The sequence below is a fragment of the Juglans regia genome, chromosome 12, assembly GCF_001411555.2.
Source record: "Juglans regia cultivar Chandler chromosome 12, Walnut 2.0, whole genome shotgun sequence".
Lineage (NCBI taxonomy): Eukaryota > Viridiplantae > Streptophyta > Magnoliopsida > Fagales > Juglandaceae > Juglans > Juglans regia.
The window spans coordinates 22,470,848-22,487,802 of record NC_049912.1 but is presented as its reverse complement, the minus strand read 5'-3'; the positions used below and the strand labels follow the sequence as shown (position 1 = coordinate 22,487,802).

The window sequence follows — 16,955 nt, the reverse complement described above, 5'->3', positions numbered from 1 at the left end:
ATATTTTCTTTTTCTTAAAAGCTTTAGTTTTTTATATATATATTTTTTAGTAATGCTACGTATATTCATAGAGTACGTAAGTGTCGGATAATTATTTTAAAAAAAAGTAGAGTTCATTATTAAAAAATTAATTTTTTCATGTGAATCTCATATTTACTCCTTTTTTTCAAAAGAATTATGTGTCGCTTGCATATTCAACAGCCGTAAATATTATTGTTTTTTTCTTAGGTTCACCAAGATGCAAAAATCTGAGTAAGGAGGCCAACAAAAGCCAGCAAGGAATATGATTATTTAAAGAAAGAGCTGTAAGCTGCAAGTGATCGCTAGTGTAAAAGTAGTATTTTTTTTATTCAAATTTTTTATTCAAATTTTTTATTATTTTTAAATATTTTAAAAAAATATAAAAAAAATCAATACACTAAAAATTATTTTTTTAATCATTAAATAAATAAAAAAATTTACTGAGCGGTCAAATGGAGTGGTAACTATTGTGCGGCAGAGTAATTTTTTCTCTTAAAGAAATTAGGGTCTTGTTGAGAAGAAAAAAATTTCCAAACTTGGATGCAGTTAAGGGGACCTATTGGATTGGATTATGAGACAGGATATTTATCTTAATTAATTAAACATCTTAATTATTTATCTCAACTTACAGTTTATCTTACTCCTAAATCTTCAAAATAACTTACAGCTAATTAATTCTGAATTGGCCAAAAAAAAAAAAAAAAACAGAACATAATTACCATAATAGCCCGAAACCTCATAGACAGAAGACACCCAAAAAAATAATAATAATAAATCGTGTGGTCATGAATTTTCTGATGTTGTTGCACTTGTTTTCCAAAGGTGCTTAGCTGCTCTTCCATCCACCGTCCGCTCTTGTAAATGAATAAATAAATTTATTTTTTAAGCCTAATATATATTGTTTATATAAAAAATTATCATATCAGAATATATAAAAAAATATATTTTTATATTTTGATCATAAAAATTAAATAATATAATGTTAATAAAAAAATTCAGTTATTATTTACTATTTCATACTTTACCATTTGATATAAAAAATATCAATATATTTTATAAAAAATATATTTATATAAAAATAATAAGTATAGAATCTATGATGTAAATAGTGTCTGATTTGTAACAAAACTCAATATTAATAATATAATATAGATTGCGAACCTTGTAAATAAAAGTTTTCAAATAATAAAAAAATAAAACAAATAAATAAATAAAAGAGCATGACTTTGTAATTTCCCGCAAGCAAAAGGGCGATTATCTTCTTACCCCACAGCCGATTCATTCCCCATAACACTGAAGTCTGAGGCTGCACAACCCCAAAAAAGGAAGGGAGGTTCCATTAACGACAACCTTTTTATGTTCCGCCTAGAAAACAGCCTCTGCTTATCTCTTTCCAATTTCCTCTCAGGATTTCCACTTTCCCATACCTTTTTGAGACTCGGAGAACACCCTCTAAGAGGGATTTGTCTTAGGTTTTAGGGTCTGATTTCCATAGCACCCACCCATTTTAGGTTCTACACCAAAAGACACAAAATAATTGAAGACAACAATTCTCCCACCATTCCTTTATGATTCTTCCCCTTCAACCTCACAATCTGATCTTTTCTTTGATTCCCATACAAAATCGGGTTCCTTTTTTGACAAGGGCATCTTTCTTTTTGCTGGTGGTAGTATTACTATTAATCTCTAGCGCTCTCTCTCCCACCGCTACCAACGCCAAACCCCTAAAGAAGCAGCATCCCAGAATCAACATGAAGGTCCACCCGATACCCAGGAAGCGCAACATCACCGTCCAATACGATATGAATGCGAGAGATCCTCTCTCTGAGGCTCAGGCCCTTCTGGGTCTCTCCTCCAAGAAGCTCAGGCGCTTGCCACACGTCTTCAGCCGCGTCCTCGAGCTCCCCTTTCGGTCCGACGCCGATGTCTCGGTCGAGGAGAAGCCTGATTGCTTCCGATTCATCGCTGAGACCGATAACGATATCCGCAACGTGCGGGCCCACACCGTTGAAATCCATCCCGGGGTAACGAAGATTGTGGTGAGGGAAAGTGGGTCCCTCGAATTGTCCTTGGACGAGCTTGAGCTCGATATGTGGAGATTTCGGCTACCCGAGTCGACCCGGCCGGAGTTGGCAAGCGCGGCCTTTGTCGATGGAGAGCTTATCGTGACGGTGCCCAAGGGCGAGGAGGGAGTGGAGAATGCTGAGGAAAATGGCGTTGGTGGTGGTGGAGACGAGGATGTTTGGAGAGATGAGAATGGTGAGGGCTTTAGAGGAGGTATCGGAGGTAGGCTTGTGCTTGTACAGTAATAAGTATTTGGACTTTTTGTTTAATTATTGCCTTTTTTAATTGGGTTTTTAGTAGTTTGCAAGTTGTTGTTGAGGTTGTCGGTGGTGTTGGGGATGAGACTGGTTTTCGACTTTTTGTATGCCTACGTTGCTGTTAATTGATGTTGATCTCTCTTTGCCTGATAAGTATGAGGGCATGGGAGATGATCGTTGAATCTCTTTTTAGTTAATTGATGTTGCTTTGGCATGTTTTTTTTCACTAACAAGTTTTGAGATTGGATGGTTCTTGGTATATTGTAGGATTAATTGACCTGTCTAGAGAGAGTTCTTGGAAGTTTACATAATATCCTTTATGCATTTGCTTTTGAACATAAAAGAAACCCTAAGGAATGGAGCAGAGAACATAATTCTGTCCTATCTTCTGTTCCCTGGGTTTCTGAGGTTGGAATTCTGTGTCAAATGGTAGTAATTGGTTGAGTAGGTATTTGCACTCGTGGATTCCCAAAAAACAAGATGATATGTTTGAAGTAAGATTTTGTTCTTCTTTCCTAAATTTTCTTGATGAGCGACTGCAACACTGTTGTCTAGTCCGAATACCTTGGTCAGTGATTCTTGTACTGCCTTAGACTTTTGACATATTTCTGGAGATTTATGGCTGTTTTTACTTGGTAAAAAATATTCTCTTCTTCCAGTATTCCACCTGTGAGAATACTCGCGTCATAAATCAATGGCATTATTTCATGTTTTGTGCTGAGAATTGATTCCTCCATTACTCCATGATAATGAATATATGCTTTTTGTCCTCTTACTAGAAAGTAATCTAATCTCAGACCTGAACATTTCATTTGCTTTATACTTTCAGTGATGAAATCTAGGCTTAGCATATCTAGGTTTCACCAGCTAACGATAATTTGCATTATCTTACAAGGCATTTGGCCTTTTTTCTTTCTTTTTTTCTTAAAAGGAATAGGCTCAATTTTTCCTCTCTTTTGGATGAAATTGACCTGATGAATGATGATACCCACTATTGATGTCTTTGTTGTGCTTTTGATAGCTTTTTTTTTTTCATAGCTTTTGATCCGCACTTCTAATAGCTTTTGAAGCTAGTAGGTCCGTCCTCTTAGTCTGAGACTAAAGATATTCGTCGTCAAGATTAAGATCAAATTATCATGTTTCTTCTAAAATCCTGCTTGACTTACTAATGCACTTTCTTTGATCATGCCATAAACAATAATCATTTTTCCTTTTTCCATTGAAGTGAATTAACTATTTGTGATAGTTCAATGTTCTGTGACAGTTCTTCCCGATGCTTTGGCAGAGATAATTGTTTAAATATGCTGGGAATGATATTGGAGGAAGAATAAGAATGCTGAAAGTTCATTTCGATGCTTCAGCAGGATTCTAGTTAAATATGCTTGGGATGAGATGGAGGAAGGGAAGAATAACTATTTCATTTGATCCGAAGCATGTCATGATGAGTTTCATCATAGTTTGGATGATATGCTTCAATTTTGGGGCTGAACTTTTCTCTGGAATTGCAAAACCTTTTTCTTTCCGAGAGTTCGGAATCATGGATCACTTTGGAGGTCTATTTTGCGTTTCCCTTCACAGCTGATGTGAGCCTTATGAAAACTTTTTTGTTTTTAACAGTAGGCGATATTTTTCAGCACTTCTAACTTGAATTTGAGACAATTCTTATGCATTCAGTCGCTAACTCAGAAGTGTTAGTGTGTACTCTGCAAGGTAGTTTATTTGTTGCTTGCTTGGTTGAGACATTCTAATAAGAGCCCTTGATGAACTCCGTTCCTGTACTTCGATGGCCACACATACATAAATTCTTGTTCCTGAGATTGTTTATCAACTCATCACAGACAGTGGTCTTGCTTGTTATGTTTCCCAGCAAAATCAAGGGAAACTAATAATGGAGTTTCTGTAATTTCAATGCCTCCTCCTTTATGCATGCGTGTTTGTGTAACACCATCCACCAGGATCAAATGGTTTCATGGTAATATTAACATCAGTTCAATACGATGAAAGCGAGACAAAAAGTATGGCATATAGCATAATCGAGATGAAACTTTAATTTAGTTTGCAGCTGATTATTGGGTCTTTTGAGCATCTGAGAAAGTAAAAGGTTGAGAGATGCAGACAAACCAGATTGGGAAAGACAGCCTAGAAGGTGGGCACGAATTTATGCTTTTGTTTTCTGGTAAGGAGAACTCTCCCTCGGATTACCCTTGCGTGGCTCTGCATTCACTTCTTGCTATAGTAAACATATCTCCTTACACAGAAAAAGAACCTCTCCCCTTTCTAAATCAGATTACCGGAATCCTTGCTCTTGATACTATAATCCATCAGATGAAGTACATGACAGTTGACACAACCCATATTCCTCGTATTCATCGACTCGGGGAATCCGATTCTAAACAAATGTCACAATTACGAAAACTTGTCTTAGACCAACAATGAAGACCTAAAAGAGTTGATGCCCTTCGACGGGAAGAAACAAAAAAGCAAGTTAAATTGTCATAAACAAATGCCAACCCCAGAGATTGGTAAATGTTCATTTCTTTGTTTTTTGTTTTTTGTTTTCTTTTTGGTTAAGTGGCAGATGGGAGAATTGTTAGGATTAGTTTGGATTTAGAGATTAGATGAAATGATTTCAGACGAAAAATGAAAGCTGAAAAAAATATTATTAGAATATTATTATTGTTTTGGAATTTAAAAAAGTTGAATTAGAATTTTAAAAAGTTAAATTATTTATTATATTTTATGTGAAAATTTAAAAAAATTGTAATAATAAGATGAGATGATATAAAACACTTTCCGAATCCTAATAGGGCCTTTCCTCGAAACAAAAACAACGTGGAAGGAAGCAAAATGGCAACCCATTCTCATGCAGTCGATCACTTGACCTACACTATAAGCTGTCTATTGAGAAAAAAAAGCTACCAGCTCCAATGTAGGAAGCCAAAAAAATATAAGTCCAAGTGATCCTTCAACATGCCCCACTAAATTACTTCACAATACCTTTGTCAATTCTTCCACAGTTTTTCCACTGAACCTCAGCTGTTTGATTTCAGCATCAGGGTAGCTAGTTCTTTACACGGCTAAATTTTTATCCCTTTGTGTACTGGGCCAAAGTTTTTAAAAGGCACACAGGCAAATTCTACCAGTATCCGACTGAGACAACATAGAATGCATGTCTGTCTGCAGATATACACGTGAATCAACTCAAAGGATGAACACGGTCAAAGACCAAAATATGATGAACAGATGTTGAAGTTGAACCGTATGGCACTAAGGTTTTAGTTCATTTTCCAAACCAAAGTGCTCCCTCAGGAATCCTTTAGAAGTCCTCCCAAAACCGTTGGCTACTTTTCCCATATCCTTGAATTTCTTGAGTTCCCGTTTTATCTGCTCTACCCTATTCATGACACAGTCCATAAAGCTGTCTGGTTCAATAGATGATACACGGCATGACAGATCAGACTTCTCACTCTCGAGTTGCTGATACAGACTAAGAAGATAGTTCTTCTGAGCATGAAGCGTTTCCTCTGCGATTTTATATTCGGACTCCTGTGACTTCTGCAGTGCCAGCAGAACATGGTCAATCTCATCTTCAAGCTTTAGGGCTGTGTCCAAGGGTCAAAATCTACGAGTAAAGTGTGCCCCGAGCTCCTGGTGACATCTAAAGAGTCTTGGCTATTTGGAACTGCCAGGGGAGCATTTCCATGGCCCAAGGCACCTGCTTGTGAACACAAAGTGTCCGAGGCTCAGAAACAGATAGAAAGAACTGGTTTAATAAATATCTATAGTGATAATAGCGTAGTCAGAGATTATGGAGTGACTTCATTCAAAGCAAAACAAAATGGAAGCCATGTCCCTTTTTTTCAAGTTGAGAGAGAGGCATGCATCAGCATCAGCATCAGCATCAATCTAATGATTCATCACATTTCTGTCTCTGTGAAGATGATTTTCTGAAAACTCCACATCATGGTGAAATGCAGACAGAAACATTCAATCAGAAAGAAGTTGACAAATCCTCCCATTTCCATAAGAGAGAGATAAGAGATTATGAAAATTGGGAAGCTATTTCTTAAGCTTGCACAACTTGTGCCCAAATGAAAACCGTGATGCAGAGATCTTCAAGTGCACAACCACTGTTAAGTTGGTAGAGTTGGACGATTAATTTCAAGTATTTATAATGGAAAATTACCTTCAGAAATAGCTAAGAAGTTATCATCCACTTTCCAGATACCTTCAAGAGAAGCCCCATTTTTTAGCTAATAAAAACATCAAATGGTTAGACTCCCGGTTTTACAAACCTGGGGAAAGTGGGCCAGGATAAAAACTGCAAAGGGAAGAAAGCTAAAACTTTAACACTTAGGTAACGGTTTTACCTTTGCAATGGCCAACTCAAAGCGATGCAACAACCGCATTGCACTGGTTTTCTGTGAACCACGCAAAATGCAGACGCCAACACCTAAAATCTTCTCCACATCATCCCGGAAATCAATAGATGCACATGTTTGTAAAAGCCTTGTAGCATGTGGAACCAGATCAGTTCTAGCATCACAACGACGGCAATAATACTCAGCATCCAATCCAATGCTTCCTCCTACTGTCCCAGCCATGTAACATCGAAGGGCACAATCAATATGAGCAATATGCGCACATATATAACCCTCATCCACCACTGCTTCACATTTGATGTAACTGTAGCCACCATAGTCTAAATTTATAGTCTTGCTGCAGAAGATACAACAACAATCAAGGCAGAATCGAGGTTCACTGCAGCAAAGATCACAGGGCATGGCTGCTAGAGGTGGCTTCTCCAGTGGTTCCAAGATACTGTTGCACATCTTATTCCCAGCCTTACATCCCACGGTGTCAGTCTGGGAATCAGACACATCATATTCTGGCATCCCTTCAAAAGGTACAGTAAAGAAATGATTCTCCTTCACATGACCTGTAACAGAGCAACATTGTTGGACAAGAAAAAAAAAAGATTCTAGTGTGAAACCGAGGCATAAATAATAGCAATGATATGACTCAGTAGTTTACATCATTCTAAAGATTCAGTTCCAATGCTAAAATGCAATAAGCATGTCAACATGTTCAAGCTGATGAAATTGTCAATACTAATTAAACTATCAACAGCAGAATTAAATGAACATAGAGTATGCATCATACCATATGGAACCAGAAACACAAGTTTGCACAAACAATAAGTCCAAAATAAAATTAACAAAAAAATGGTGGGTTAATTACAGGACCATTTGTTAACGCCGACTTCTTTGCCGGGATCTTCCAGCTGAATGAGGCCAAAAATGCATTAATGTCAGCGCCAGGGAATTTTGTTCGGACAAATTGCTCAACAGAAAGTTTGCTTGCAAAACCATATTTTCCACGCGTTGAGTTCTCGAGATGTCTAAGGCGCCTCGGAAGAAATAGGTACCTGTCCTTATAATATCCAGTAGTGGCAACTCTTCTACCCACCCTCCAACTCCATACATCACCTGGGTTGGGCCAGTTTACAGGAGCATATGGCAAACCCTCACCAGACTCCTCAGGTAAAACCAGCCTCAATAGAGAACCACTTTCCTCTGTCTTGGGTGTGCTTCCATCTCTTTCATCAGGAAAGTCAATCTCCATATATATTTCTTTCTTCAGCTAGCAGCTGGCAGTAGCTGCTGAACTGCCAAGCTGTCCAATGTCATTAAAAAAATCACTATCAGTAAACAAGGAAGAGAAACCTTCAAAACTTCGGAACAGTAAAGCAACTCAAAATGCTCCAAAACTTTCTGGTTCTGACTTACGGTAAAAAAGAAATGGGAGAATTAACGCAACTACTCAGCTTACAATGTAAATAGAGGCAAATTAGTTCGGAAAATACTAAATAATCAGCTTTCCCCTCAAAAAGAAAACAAGCAAAACCCAAAAGATAAGTTCAGTCAAAATTGACCAATCATAACTGCGGTGCCCCAGATTCAAATATATTTTTGCAGAAAGATATTAATGTTTGCGTCATGTACACCACCACAAAAATCCTACCGATTTTGTTATTTCTAACTACTAAGGCCCATTTTGTAGTACTAGCATAGGATTTTATCAATTATCATGAATGAGTCTGTGTCTCTAAATGACAGCTTTTTACATAATTGGTCGTACAGAAATTCGAAATGCAGCATTGAAATCTCCTCAATTGATCCCACGGTATCAATTTCATGACAGCCTGAATTTTCTTCCATCAACTGGTACAAATTCGTATATTCATTCCTTTAAAATCCCAAGGGATTAAATAGACTCATGAAATTCACACAGGATGATCAAATGAGCACAGGTATTACGACAGCACGCACAGGTTCTTTCAATTCACCATACCCTAATCAAAGGGTTTCTTCGTTACTTCTGTAGTGGCAAATGACTGCCACAGTAAACGAGCGTAAATCACAGTTGAATTGGAAAGTCCATTGAAAATTGAATCGAGTGAGTAGCGATTACAATTTGCTTTCTTCGGTGTCTTCTCGGCGAATAAAATCAAACAAAAACGATTGATGGATCGGTCCGACCGTCCGATAACTCCCAAAATCCTCCCCCCGCCCCACCACAAAAAAAAAACAAACGTGGTGGGTGTGATCTAAGGCCCCCGTAACACTACATGCATACATTCCAACTATATAAACCCATACATAGACTGATTCTCATTTTCAACAACGATCTCAAACGGAAAATATAATAGTTGAAACATGAAGAAGAAAGGCTAAAAGCATCACCTGAGACTAACCGTGTTGCTCAGATGCGAACTCGAGAAAACTGGTATCCGATTCGAACAAATCACGTCATCAAGTACGAAAATACTAGGCAACATGAATCAGAACGTAGTGAGAGAGAGAGAGAGAGTGAGAGAGAGCGCAAACTTTCCGATGTTCAGAAAACAGAATGATGGCTCGATTAGCGGGTACAGAGACGAAAGTAGACGAAAGCAACTGGAACTGGAAGACCAAATCCCAACTTAAACCCCAACAACCAGAGAGACGGAGAGTTTATTCAAGAAAAAAAAATAAAAAATAAAAACAATTGAACATTATAATTTTATAAATTTTTACATAAAATATAATAAATAATTTAATTTTTTTAAATTTTATAATAAAAATTATATTAAAAAATTATATTATCATAATATTTTATTTAAATTTTAATAAAATATTTCATTTGAACTGTATAATCAAACAGGTAAAAAATAATTGTAAGCCTTTCACGACTTCCTTTAAAAATAATTGAACAAATCAAAATATATTCTTTAATGATAAATTTTACATTTTTATAAATTCAGTCTACAAAATTTATATATTCTAAAATTATATGCATTATCCTCTGAAATTTACCCTTTCGAGTTGGCCAACTTTCTACATTTTTAATAGATATATTTTTGGAACATATTTTACCCTATTTTATCTCAATTAACCCTTTTTGTCAACATTTTCTATCTTGAGAAAACGTTTTACCATTTTTAGCTAATTTAAAGCTTTTTCTAACCCGTTAGATGAATTTTATTTTTTTTATAGATCCAATTCAATTTTAAGATCTCCACTTAATCAAATAAAGAATTTTATGGGCTTTTTTTAGGGAAGTTTATAGATTCTTTCAGTGGGAGACTTTGATCTTTCTTCCCTTTGGTGAGTGTGTATTTTTTTTTTTTTCCTTTTTTGGTTTAGGGCCTTAAGTGGTGGCCTCGGTGGTTTAAATGAGCATTTTTTTTATTAGAAATAAATTATAACTTATGTTTTAAATTGGGATGTGAAAGATAATTTGATTGTTTATTAATCATATTGCAAAAAGAGTAATAGTTTTAAGGAAGAAAAAATGAAATGGTCCTTTAGTTTGTGTTTTATTTTTAGAATTGAAGAAGAGGACAAAAAATCAACCATTGAAAACACAGAATAAAAATGGTGGAAGTTGCATCCTATTGTCAAAATAAAAGTAGGTGTATATATATATATATATATATATATATATATATATATATATATATATATATATACACACTAGCAGTGGGGCAATGTGCGAGGCACATTTGCCCAGCTGAATGAAAAACAAGTTGTTTTGTAAAATATAAACTTGCTTTGGGTGAAAAAAAAATCCTAATCATAAGCAAAAGAAGTGGTGTATAGAAAATCTTTTATGGACTCAGTTTCTACACCTACATGTGAAAACAGATATGGAGAATCTATGTGATGATGACAATATTTCACTACATAAATTAAAGCAATCCAACCGAAAAAAATAAAAAATGAAAAGTGCTAAAATGAAATTTAAAATTAGCGAAACCAAAGCATAGTCTTGGTCGCAGAATATAAAATTCTGAATCAACTTTATTAGAGTGCAAAAGAATATGTATCAATAAAGAAAAACACATTATAGTTAGGAAATGAAAAACAACCCAATTGTAAAATTCTGAGTCAATTGCTCCAAAGTAGCAGTCTACATGTAAAGCCACAAAAACTCCTATGGAAATTGCGAACCTTTTCATGTATTCAATATCTAGATATTACAAATTTCATGCCAGAAAGGAAAACGTACATCTGAACGTCTCATTTAGTAGTTATGAAAATAAGGGAAGACATTAAAAAGAAAAAACTTATGATTTATTGGATTCAAGAAGAAGTTAAAAATAATTAAGTGATAGTAATATCTGAAATCTCATTTTCGTTCCATTTTCCTAAGTTTTCACAACAACCAAACAAGAAACAAAATAACACTTAAGATCAAACCCAATATGCCGATCAGGGAAGAAAAATAAAAAAACGAGAATAACTACTTCAGCCTAAACAGATGTAAATTGTAGGGAGTTGAGAGGGCGGACCTATAATGGAATTGAAAGAATCAAAATGAGGTCCATTGCGAGGCAAAGCTGAAATTGAGCTCAGAAAGGCCAACACCAAGAAGGAAAAAAGCCCAGGAACCAAGATTGTCTTCATTGCAATAACAAATCCCTCTCTCTCGTCTGTCTCTTACTCACTGCAAGCACCGCCTCATACAAACAGAACCATTCCCAAGATTGTCAAGAAACCCACATACAACTTAGCCTCCACATGCTTGCATAAAAAAGATTCACACCATCATGCACAATATAAATTACAGAGAAAATTAAAAGTAGATAAGACGAAGGAGGATAGTTTTTTTTGAAATTTCTGGGTTCCTCTAGGGAATGGGTCTCACACGGTTTCTCCACCATAGCGCCGCCGTACGCCGTCCCCACACCACCACACCACCACCACCACCAAGCTCCTCTTCCTCCGGCAACCACTCCTATGGACCCAAGCCATCGTTGAAGCCCCCACGACAACCCTTTTCTCCCTACAACCTCCTCTCCCGAATGGATCTCATACGGTTTCTCCACCATTTCGCCAACGTACGCCGTCCCCACGCCACCACACCACCACCACCGAACTCCCCTTCTTCCGGCGACTACCCCATGCTCTTCCAGCCACCCATAACTCCTCCCCCTTCCCCACGCACGATCGGCAACTCCCTCTCTCTCTCTCTCTCTCTCTCCAAATCTATTCCAAAGTAATCGAGTCCTTTTCTTCTCCCCTTGGATTCTATTTAATTGCCTTTGGCACTTCTTCAAGTCACCTTACTCTTTTCTTTTTTACTTTTTTGCTTTTCTCTTTGCTCATTATCATGATCACATTTGATCATATTGCTTCTAATTTTTTATGTTGCTAAAAATAGTAATAATAAGTATAATTATTATATATTATTCAATAAGTTGTATACAAATTAAATTAGAACCCGTTTAGATATAGAAGCGATTTCATTTCATTTTATCATTATAATTTTTTTCAAATCTCACACAAAATATAATAAATAATTTAAAATTTTTAAATTTTTAAATAATAATAATATTAAAAAATTATTTTATTCAACTTTCAAATTTTATCTAAAACTATCTCATTTCATCTCGCTATCTAAACGGGCCTTAATGTTAAAGAAATTAGTATTGATTTTTTACTGACAATATTTTCTTTAAAATTATAGCTTGTTACGTAAAGAATTTATAAGATTTGTGATTCTTTGGATCTTTCAAATTTCTCAATCTAATTCTATATTGTATTTTTTTCATTAAATTTTTTCATAATTTTTTAAATTCGATTGTTTAGATCTTATTATCACAATGGCCCTTATATCTTTTCTATATCTTTAGTTTTTTAATTTGTATCTCACCAAGTTGTAGGTTGAGACAAAAAAATTTAAACCATTCAACTAAAAATAATAGTCGAATTCTAATAAATTCACAATGTGGCTAATAAATTCACAATGTACTTAGTGACAACTTTTTTTTTTTTTTTTTATGAAAACGGATGTTACCCTTCATTAAGAGAGGACTTACAACGTTGATTTGAAAAAACAAGCCAATTACAAACGTTAGTATCTTCCCAGTACACTTTCGTGACTGACATAATCTAATCCAGACGGTAAATCTCTAAAGACCTAGATCTTAGAAAAAATACTACATCTGTCCACGACAGAGATTACAAAGCCCCATATCCCGACTAAGCAGGGTAGGGTATACCAAATCCCGTCAACACGGAGGGGGAGTGACAACTTTACTATGAAAATATAGTACGAGATCTAGATGATCCTTATTTTTTAACTTTGGCTGAAAGATGATAGAGAAATTAATAAAGTAAATTTATAAATCAACATGACTTAATATAATACGCTATATTATTAAACATTTTGTTATCATAAAATAAATTTAATTTATTACATCAATTAATAACATTATTTTATAAATTTATTTTTATAAAATATTCGCATATATATATATATCTAGCACTCTCGAGGAGCCGATTTATGGAGATTAAAAATAATAGGGTTTTGGCAAACAGAGTGTCATGATCATATTCTGTCTGGTTCATATATATATGATCTAAGGCTTAGATTTGACACGATCGAGCTGAGCCATGTCTGGTGTATCGTATCTAGTTTGAGTTACTATTGTTGCTAAATGCTAAGTAACAAAGGGTCCAACCGTAATTATAGTAGGTCACTAAGCGGCTCTGAAAGTGTCAACTATTCATTCCTGTTCATCGTATAGCAACTTTTAAGATATAAGGGATATATGAAAAAAATTACTTTACCTCTTAATTTGATCATTCAAGTTAACCGCTTGATAAAAAAAATAAAAAAATAAAAAAATTTGGAAGTAATTTTAAGTGTATTGGTATATTTTTTTATTTTTTACAAATATTTAAATATATTAAAAAATATGAATAAAAAAATTACAAAAGCAACTAGTGGTTAAAGAGCCCGACTCTATATATATATATATATTTATTTATTCTTTATAAAGTTGTGAGTGATTATGAGTGGATTTTTTCATATATATAAAAAACCAATTACCAGATACTCAACAAGCACCAGTGGTCTAGTGGTAGAATAGTACCCTGCCACGGTACAGACCCGGGTTCGATTCCCGGCTGGTGCAATCCCCCGAAAGAGCTGTGATGAATACTTTGCGCCCCTGTGATGGTTGGGTCCATCACCTTTCATCTGCTCGATCAGATAATAATCCGCGCATCTGAGCTCTTTCTACTGCCTTTTTTTTTTCCTTGAACTGCTCCTGCTCTGATATTTTTCCCTTCTCAATATTTCTGCCAAACCTCTAATGTTTTTGGATAAAGATTATACATGCACATCTACTCAAATCTTCTTCTCCAATGTAATGCATTCATCGGTGCAGAAAATGGCAGCCTCAGTTGCAAAAGTGGTGTCCCTCAGCCACATATCTACAATTAGAATGCATTAATGTGTATTTTTTTAATAAATAATAAATATTTAAATTAGAATTAGAATTTAAATAAATGAAATGATTAAAATCAATATTTTAATATAATAATAATAAATTTAAAGAATCTGTTATTTGATATTATTAAAAAGTGACTAGTTAAATTTAGAAAAATAAATTCTCTAACTAAATTTTTGTTAAATTTTGTTGAGCCTACTACTAACTACTAATACTCTAAAAGCTTTATTTATTGTAAGATTTTGGTCAGAAAACCAAAAACCTTGTACGGTTGTACGTAGATGAGGATGTCGAAATGGTTCTGTTGGAGAGAGTTAGGAAACTGGACAAGAAATTCTATACAGATTTGTGATGGTTGGCTGGTTCTAGTATCAAACATCACAAACTCAAAAGGGTATGTATAACTCAGTTTTGCCGACTCATTGATCTTATAAATTGGATCTACATGTCACATTATTAATATTATTATTTAATTTATAGTTTATTAAACATCAGTCGGCGTAAATATCTGATCACCTTTAGAAAGAGAGATAGATTAGATTGACTCAGCCGAAAGGAGGGCGCTACAAAGTTGCCATGTGTAAATGCAAAAGCAGAGTGAATGCCCGATCGAAGTGTCACTATAGCCAACTCGCCTAAATCTGTCGGGCTGATTCAAGTGCCACGTCTCCTTCACCAGGTTTCCGTTCCCTTCCAAAATTCTACGGCGCCCGTATATATTCCGTCGCTGCAGTTCCTTCCAAATTGTAGTCTTTTTCCAACTTTCTTTAAACTCCAAAGATGAGCCATGAGGAACAGCAAGGGAGGCCTCGCGATGAGAGAGAACAACCCATCAGATACGGTGACGTATTTCACGTCTCCGGTGACCTCTCGTCGAATCCCGTCGGGCCTCAAGACGCAGCCATGATGCAGTCGGCTGAGCAAACGGTGTTGGGACAGACTCAGAAGGGCGGACCAGCTGCTGCCATGCAATCCGCTGCAAGTCGCAACGAGAGAGCCGGTCTTTTCGGTCACTGCGGTCTTAGCGACGTTGCTGGCCAGCAAGGCGTCACCGTTACGGAGACCGATGTCCCTGGAAGTCGCATAATAACCGAATCAGTTGCTGGACAAGTAATGCTTTGCAATTTTAAAATTTTTGCGGTTATTGAAGTATGTTATCTTGTTGTGTGCGTGCATCTGTGCGTCTATATTTCTTTTCTTTCTGTTTTTTTTTTCTTTCCGAATAGGTTGTTTGTCAGTACGTGGAGTCAACAGCAGTGCAACAAGCAGCAGTTGAGGTTATCGAACAGAGTGCAATTACTATAGGGGAGGCACTAGAAGCTGCTGCACAATCAGCAAGAAACAAGCCAGTGGATCAGAGTGACGCGGCGGCAATTAAAGCGGCCGAGGTGAGAGCGACCGGCAGTAATGTTATAACCCCAGGAGGGCTCGCGGCCACTGCTCAGTCTGCCGCAAATCACAATGCGCTAGTCGATAGGGAGGGCGATAAGATTAAGCTACGCGATGTTTTGACAGTAAAAATTACCTTTCATTTTCTTTTTTGTTGTTTTTAAAGTTGCAACATATATACATATATGTATATATATAACATTGGCGGCTGTCTTATATATAAATATGGCATGCATGTAGGGTGCGACCTCGAAGTTGGCAGGGGACAAGGCAGCAACTCAGGAGGATGCTGAAGGAGTGGTGAGTGCGGAGCTAAGGAACAATCCAATTATGGCAACTCAGCCAGGAGGAGTGGCAGCGTCAGTGGCTGCAGCTGCTAGGCTCAACGAGAGCATTTAAAATGCATGAAACTCCAAAGTTAAGGCTGATATATGCAGTCAAATAGTATGTTTGTGTTGTGCAACTTTTTTTTTTTTTTTTTTAAGTGTTTAGTAATGGAAAACACTACTCCCACCTACGAAACTTAACGACAAAATCTACCGATTGTTTTTTTTTTATATTTAATGGTTAAGTATTTGTTTTTTAATAAATTTGTGATTTTTTGTATTTTTAAAAATATTTTAAGTGTTTAAAAAATGTTTGAAAAAAAAAAATTACCGTTGGATGAGAATTCTCGGTCTTTGGTCATGTATCATCATCCTTTATAAAAAAGCATGTTCCTAGAATGTATGCTACTTGTTTGAGAATGTCTATTTGCACCCGGCATGGGAATCCCGCATACCCGTCCCTCTACGTGGGAAAATTGAAACGGCGCATTTTATATTTAACCTAAACAACAAAACACCAACATTCACGAACAGAGCAAGGTTTGTCTTCTACGTCTACCCACGAACACTCGTAATTTTCTTGACATGGCTCGGGTATTTTCCTGATAAGCTCTGGGTTTTCTGCATCATTTTGTCATCGTGCACGCCGCTGGTGGGCGCTGCGGCCTCCCTGATGGGCCCCAGCATTCCACTTTGTTGAATCCTGGAATGTTTGAGTGAAAGTAAACCCATACCAAAGCCTCCTGCAATTCCGGATAGTTGTTGAACAAGTTGCCATCTCCATGGAAAAAAGCCTTCAAAACCTGTTCATACAAATCTTGCTCTCATGAGAGACTGAAATAAAAATTAGAGGGAATTAATAAGAGACTTTTTACCACTGGTAGTTCCAAATAAAGGGTTCAAATTATTCTTTCTTTCCTAACTAATCATTTTGGAATCATTTCGATATTAATACTAAAATATAAACCTAGCAGTACAAAGAACACGATATACAATAACAGAGTAAAAAATACTCTCTAATCCTCTGCTTTCCTCTTTTTTCTCCCCTTTTAAGATATGTAATTTCCTTTTTTCAAACTTCGCTTTATTTAGCAACAGATACACGTCAAGTCC

At 36.0% G+C, this 16,955-nt stretch overlaps 2 protein-coding genes, 2 non-coding genes and 1 pseudogene across 6 annotated transcripts; 4 read left to right on the top strand and 1 right to left on the bottom strand.

Annotated features, from left to right (window-relative positions):
• Positions 1-1,300: 1,300 nt before the first annotated feature.
• On the top strand, positions 1,301-4,120 carry LOC109005839. 3 transcript variants are annotated; one of them, XM_018984900.2, is made up of 2 exons: positions 1,301-2,307; positions 3,589-4,120. In XM_018984900.2, exons 1-2 carry the CDS (start codon positions 1,590-1,592, stop codon positions 3,639-3,641), a joined length of 771 nt encoding a protein of 256 aa, XP_018840445.1. In that variant the 5' UTR covers positions 1,301-1,589; the 3' UTR covers positions 3,642-4,120. The 3 variants fall into 3 exon arrangements, with proteins under 3 accessions (XP_018840445.1, XP_018840447.1, XP_018840446.1); XM_018984902.2 differs by having other exon boundaries at positions 1,302-2,307; positions 3,628-4,120; XM_018984901.2 differs by having other exon boundaries at positions 1,303-2,307; positions 3,607-4,120.
• Positions 4,121-5,300: 1,180 nt separating this feature from the next.
• Positions 5,301-9,329, bottom strand: LOC109005840 (annotated as a pseudogene).
• A 4,409-nt stretch (positions 9,330-13,738) lies between these two features.
• TRNAG-GCC lies at positions 13,739-13,809 on the top strand. The gene has a single exon. It is a non-coding gene; the product is annotated as a tRNA-Gly (tRNA).
• An 11-nt stretch (positions 13,810-13,820) lies between these two features.
• LOC118344088 lies at positions 13,821-13,910 on the top strand. The gene has a single exon (XR_004797854.1). It is a non-coding gene; the product is annotated as a small nucleolar RNA snoR114 (small nucleolar RNA).
• An 899-nt stretch (positions 13,911-14,809) lies between these two features.
• Positions 14,810-15,977, top strand: LOC109005842 (late embryogenesis abundant protein D-34-like). Its single transcript, XM_018984903.2, has 3 exons — positions 14,810-15,237; positions 15,354-15,641; positions 15,757-15,977. The coding sequence occupies exons 1-3, from the start codon at positions 14,908-14,910 to the stop codon at positions 15,913-15,915; spliced, it is 777 nt and encodes a 258-aa protein (XP_018840448.1). The 5' UTR covers positions 14,810-14,907; the 3' UTR covers positions 15,916-15,977.
• Positions 15,978-16,955: the final 978 nt, after the last annotated feature.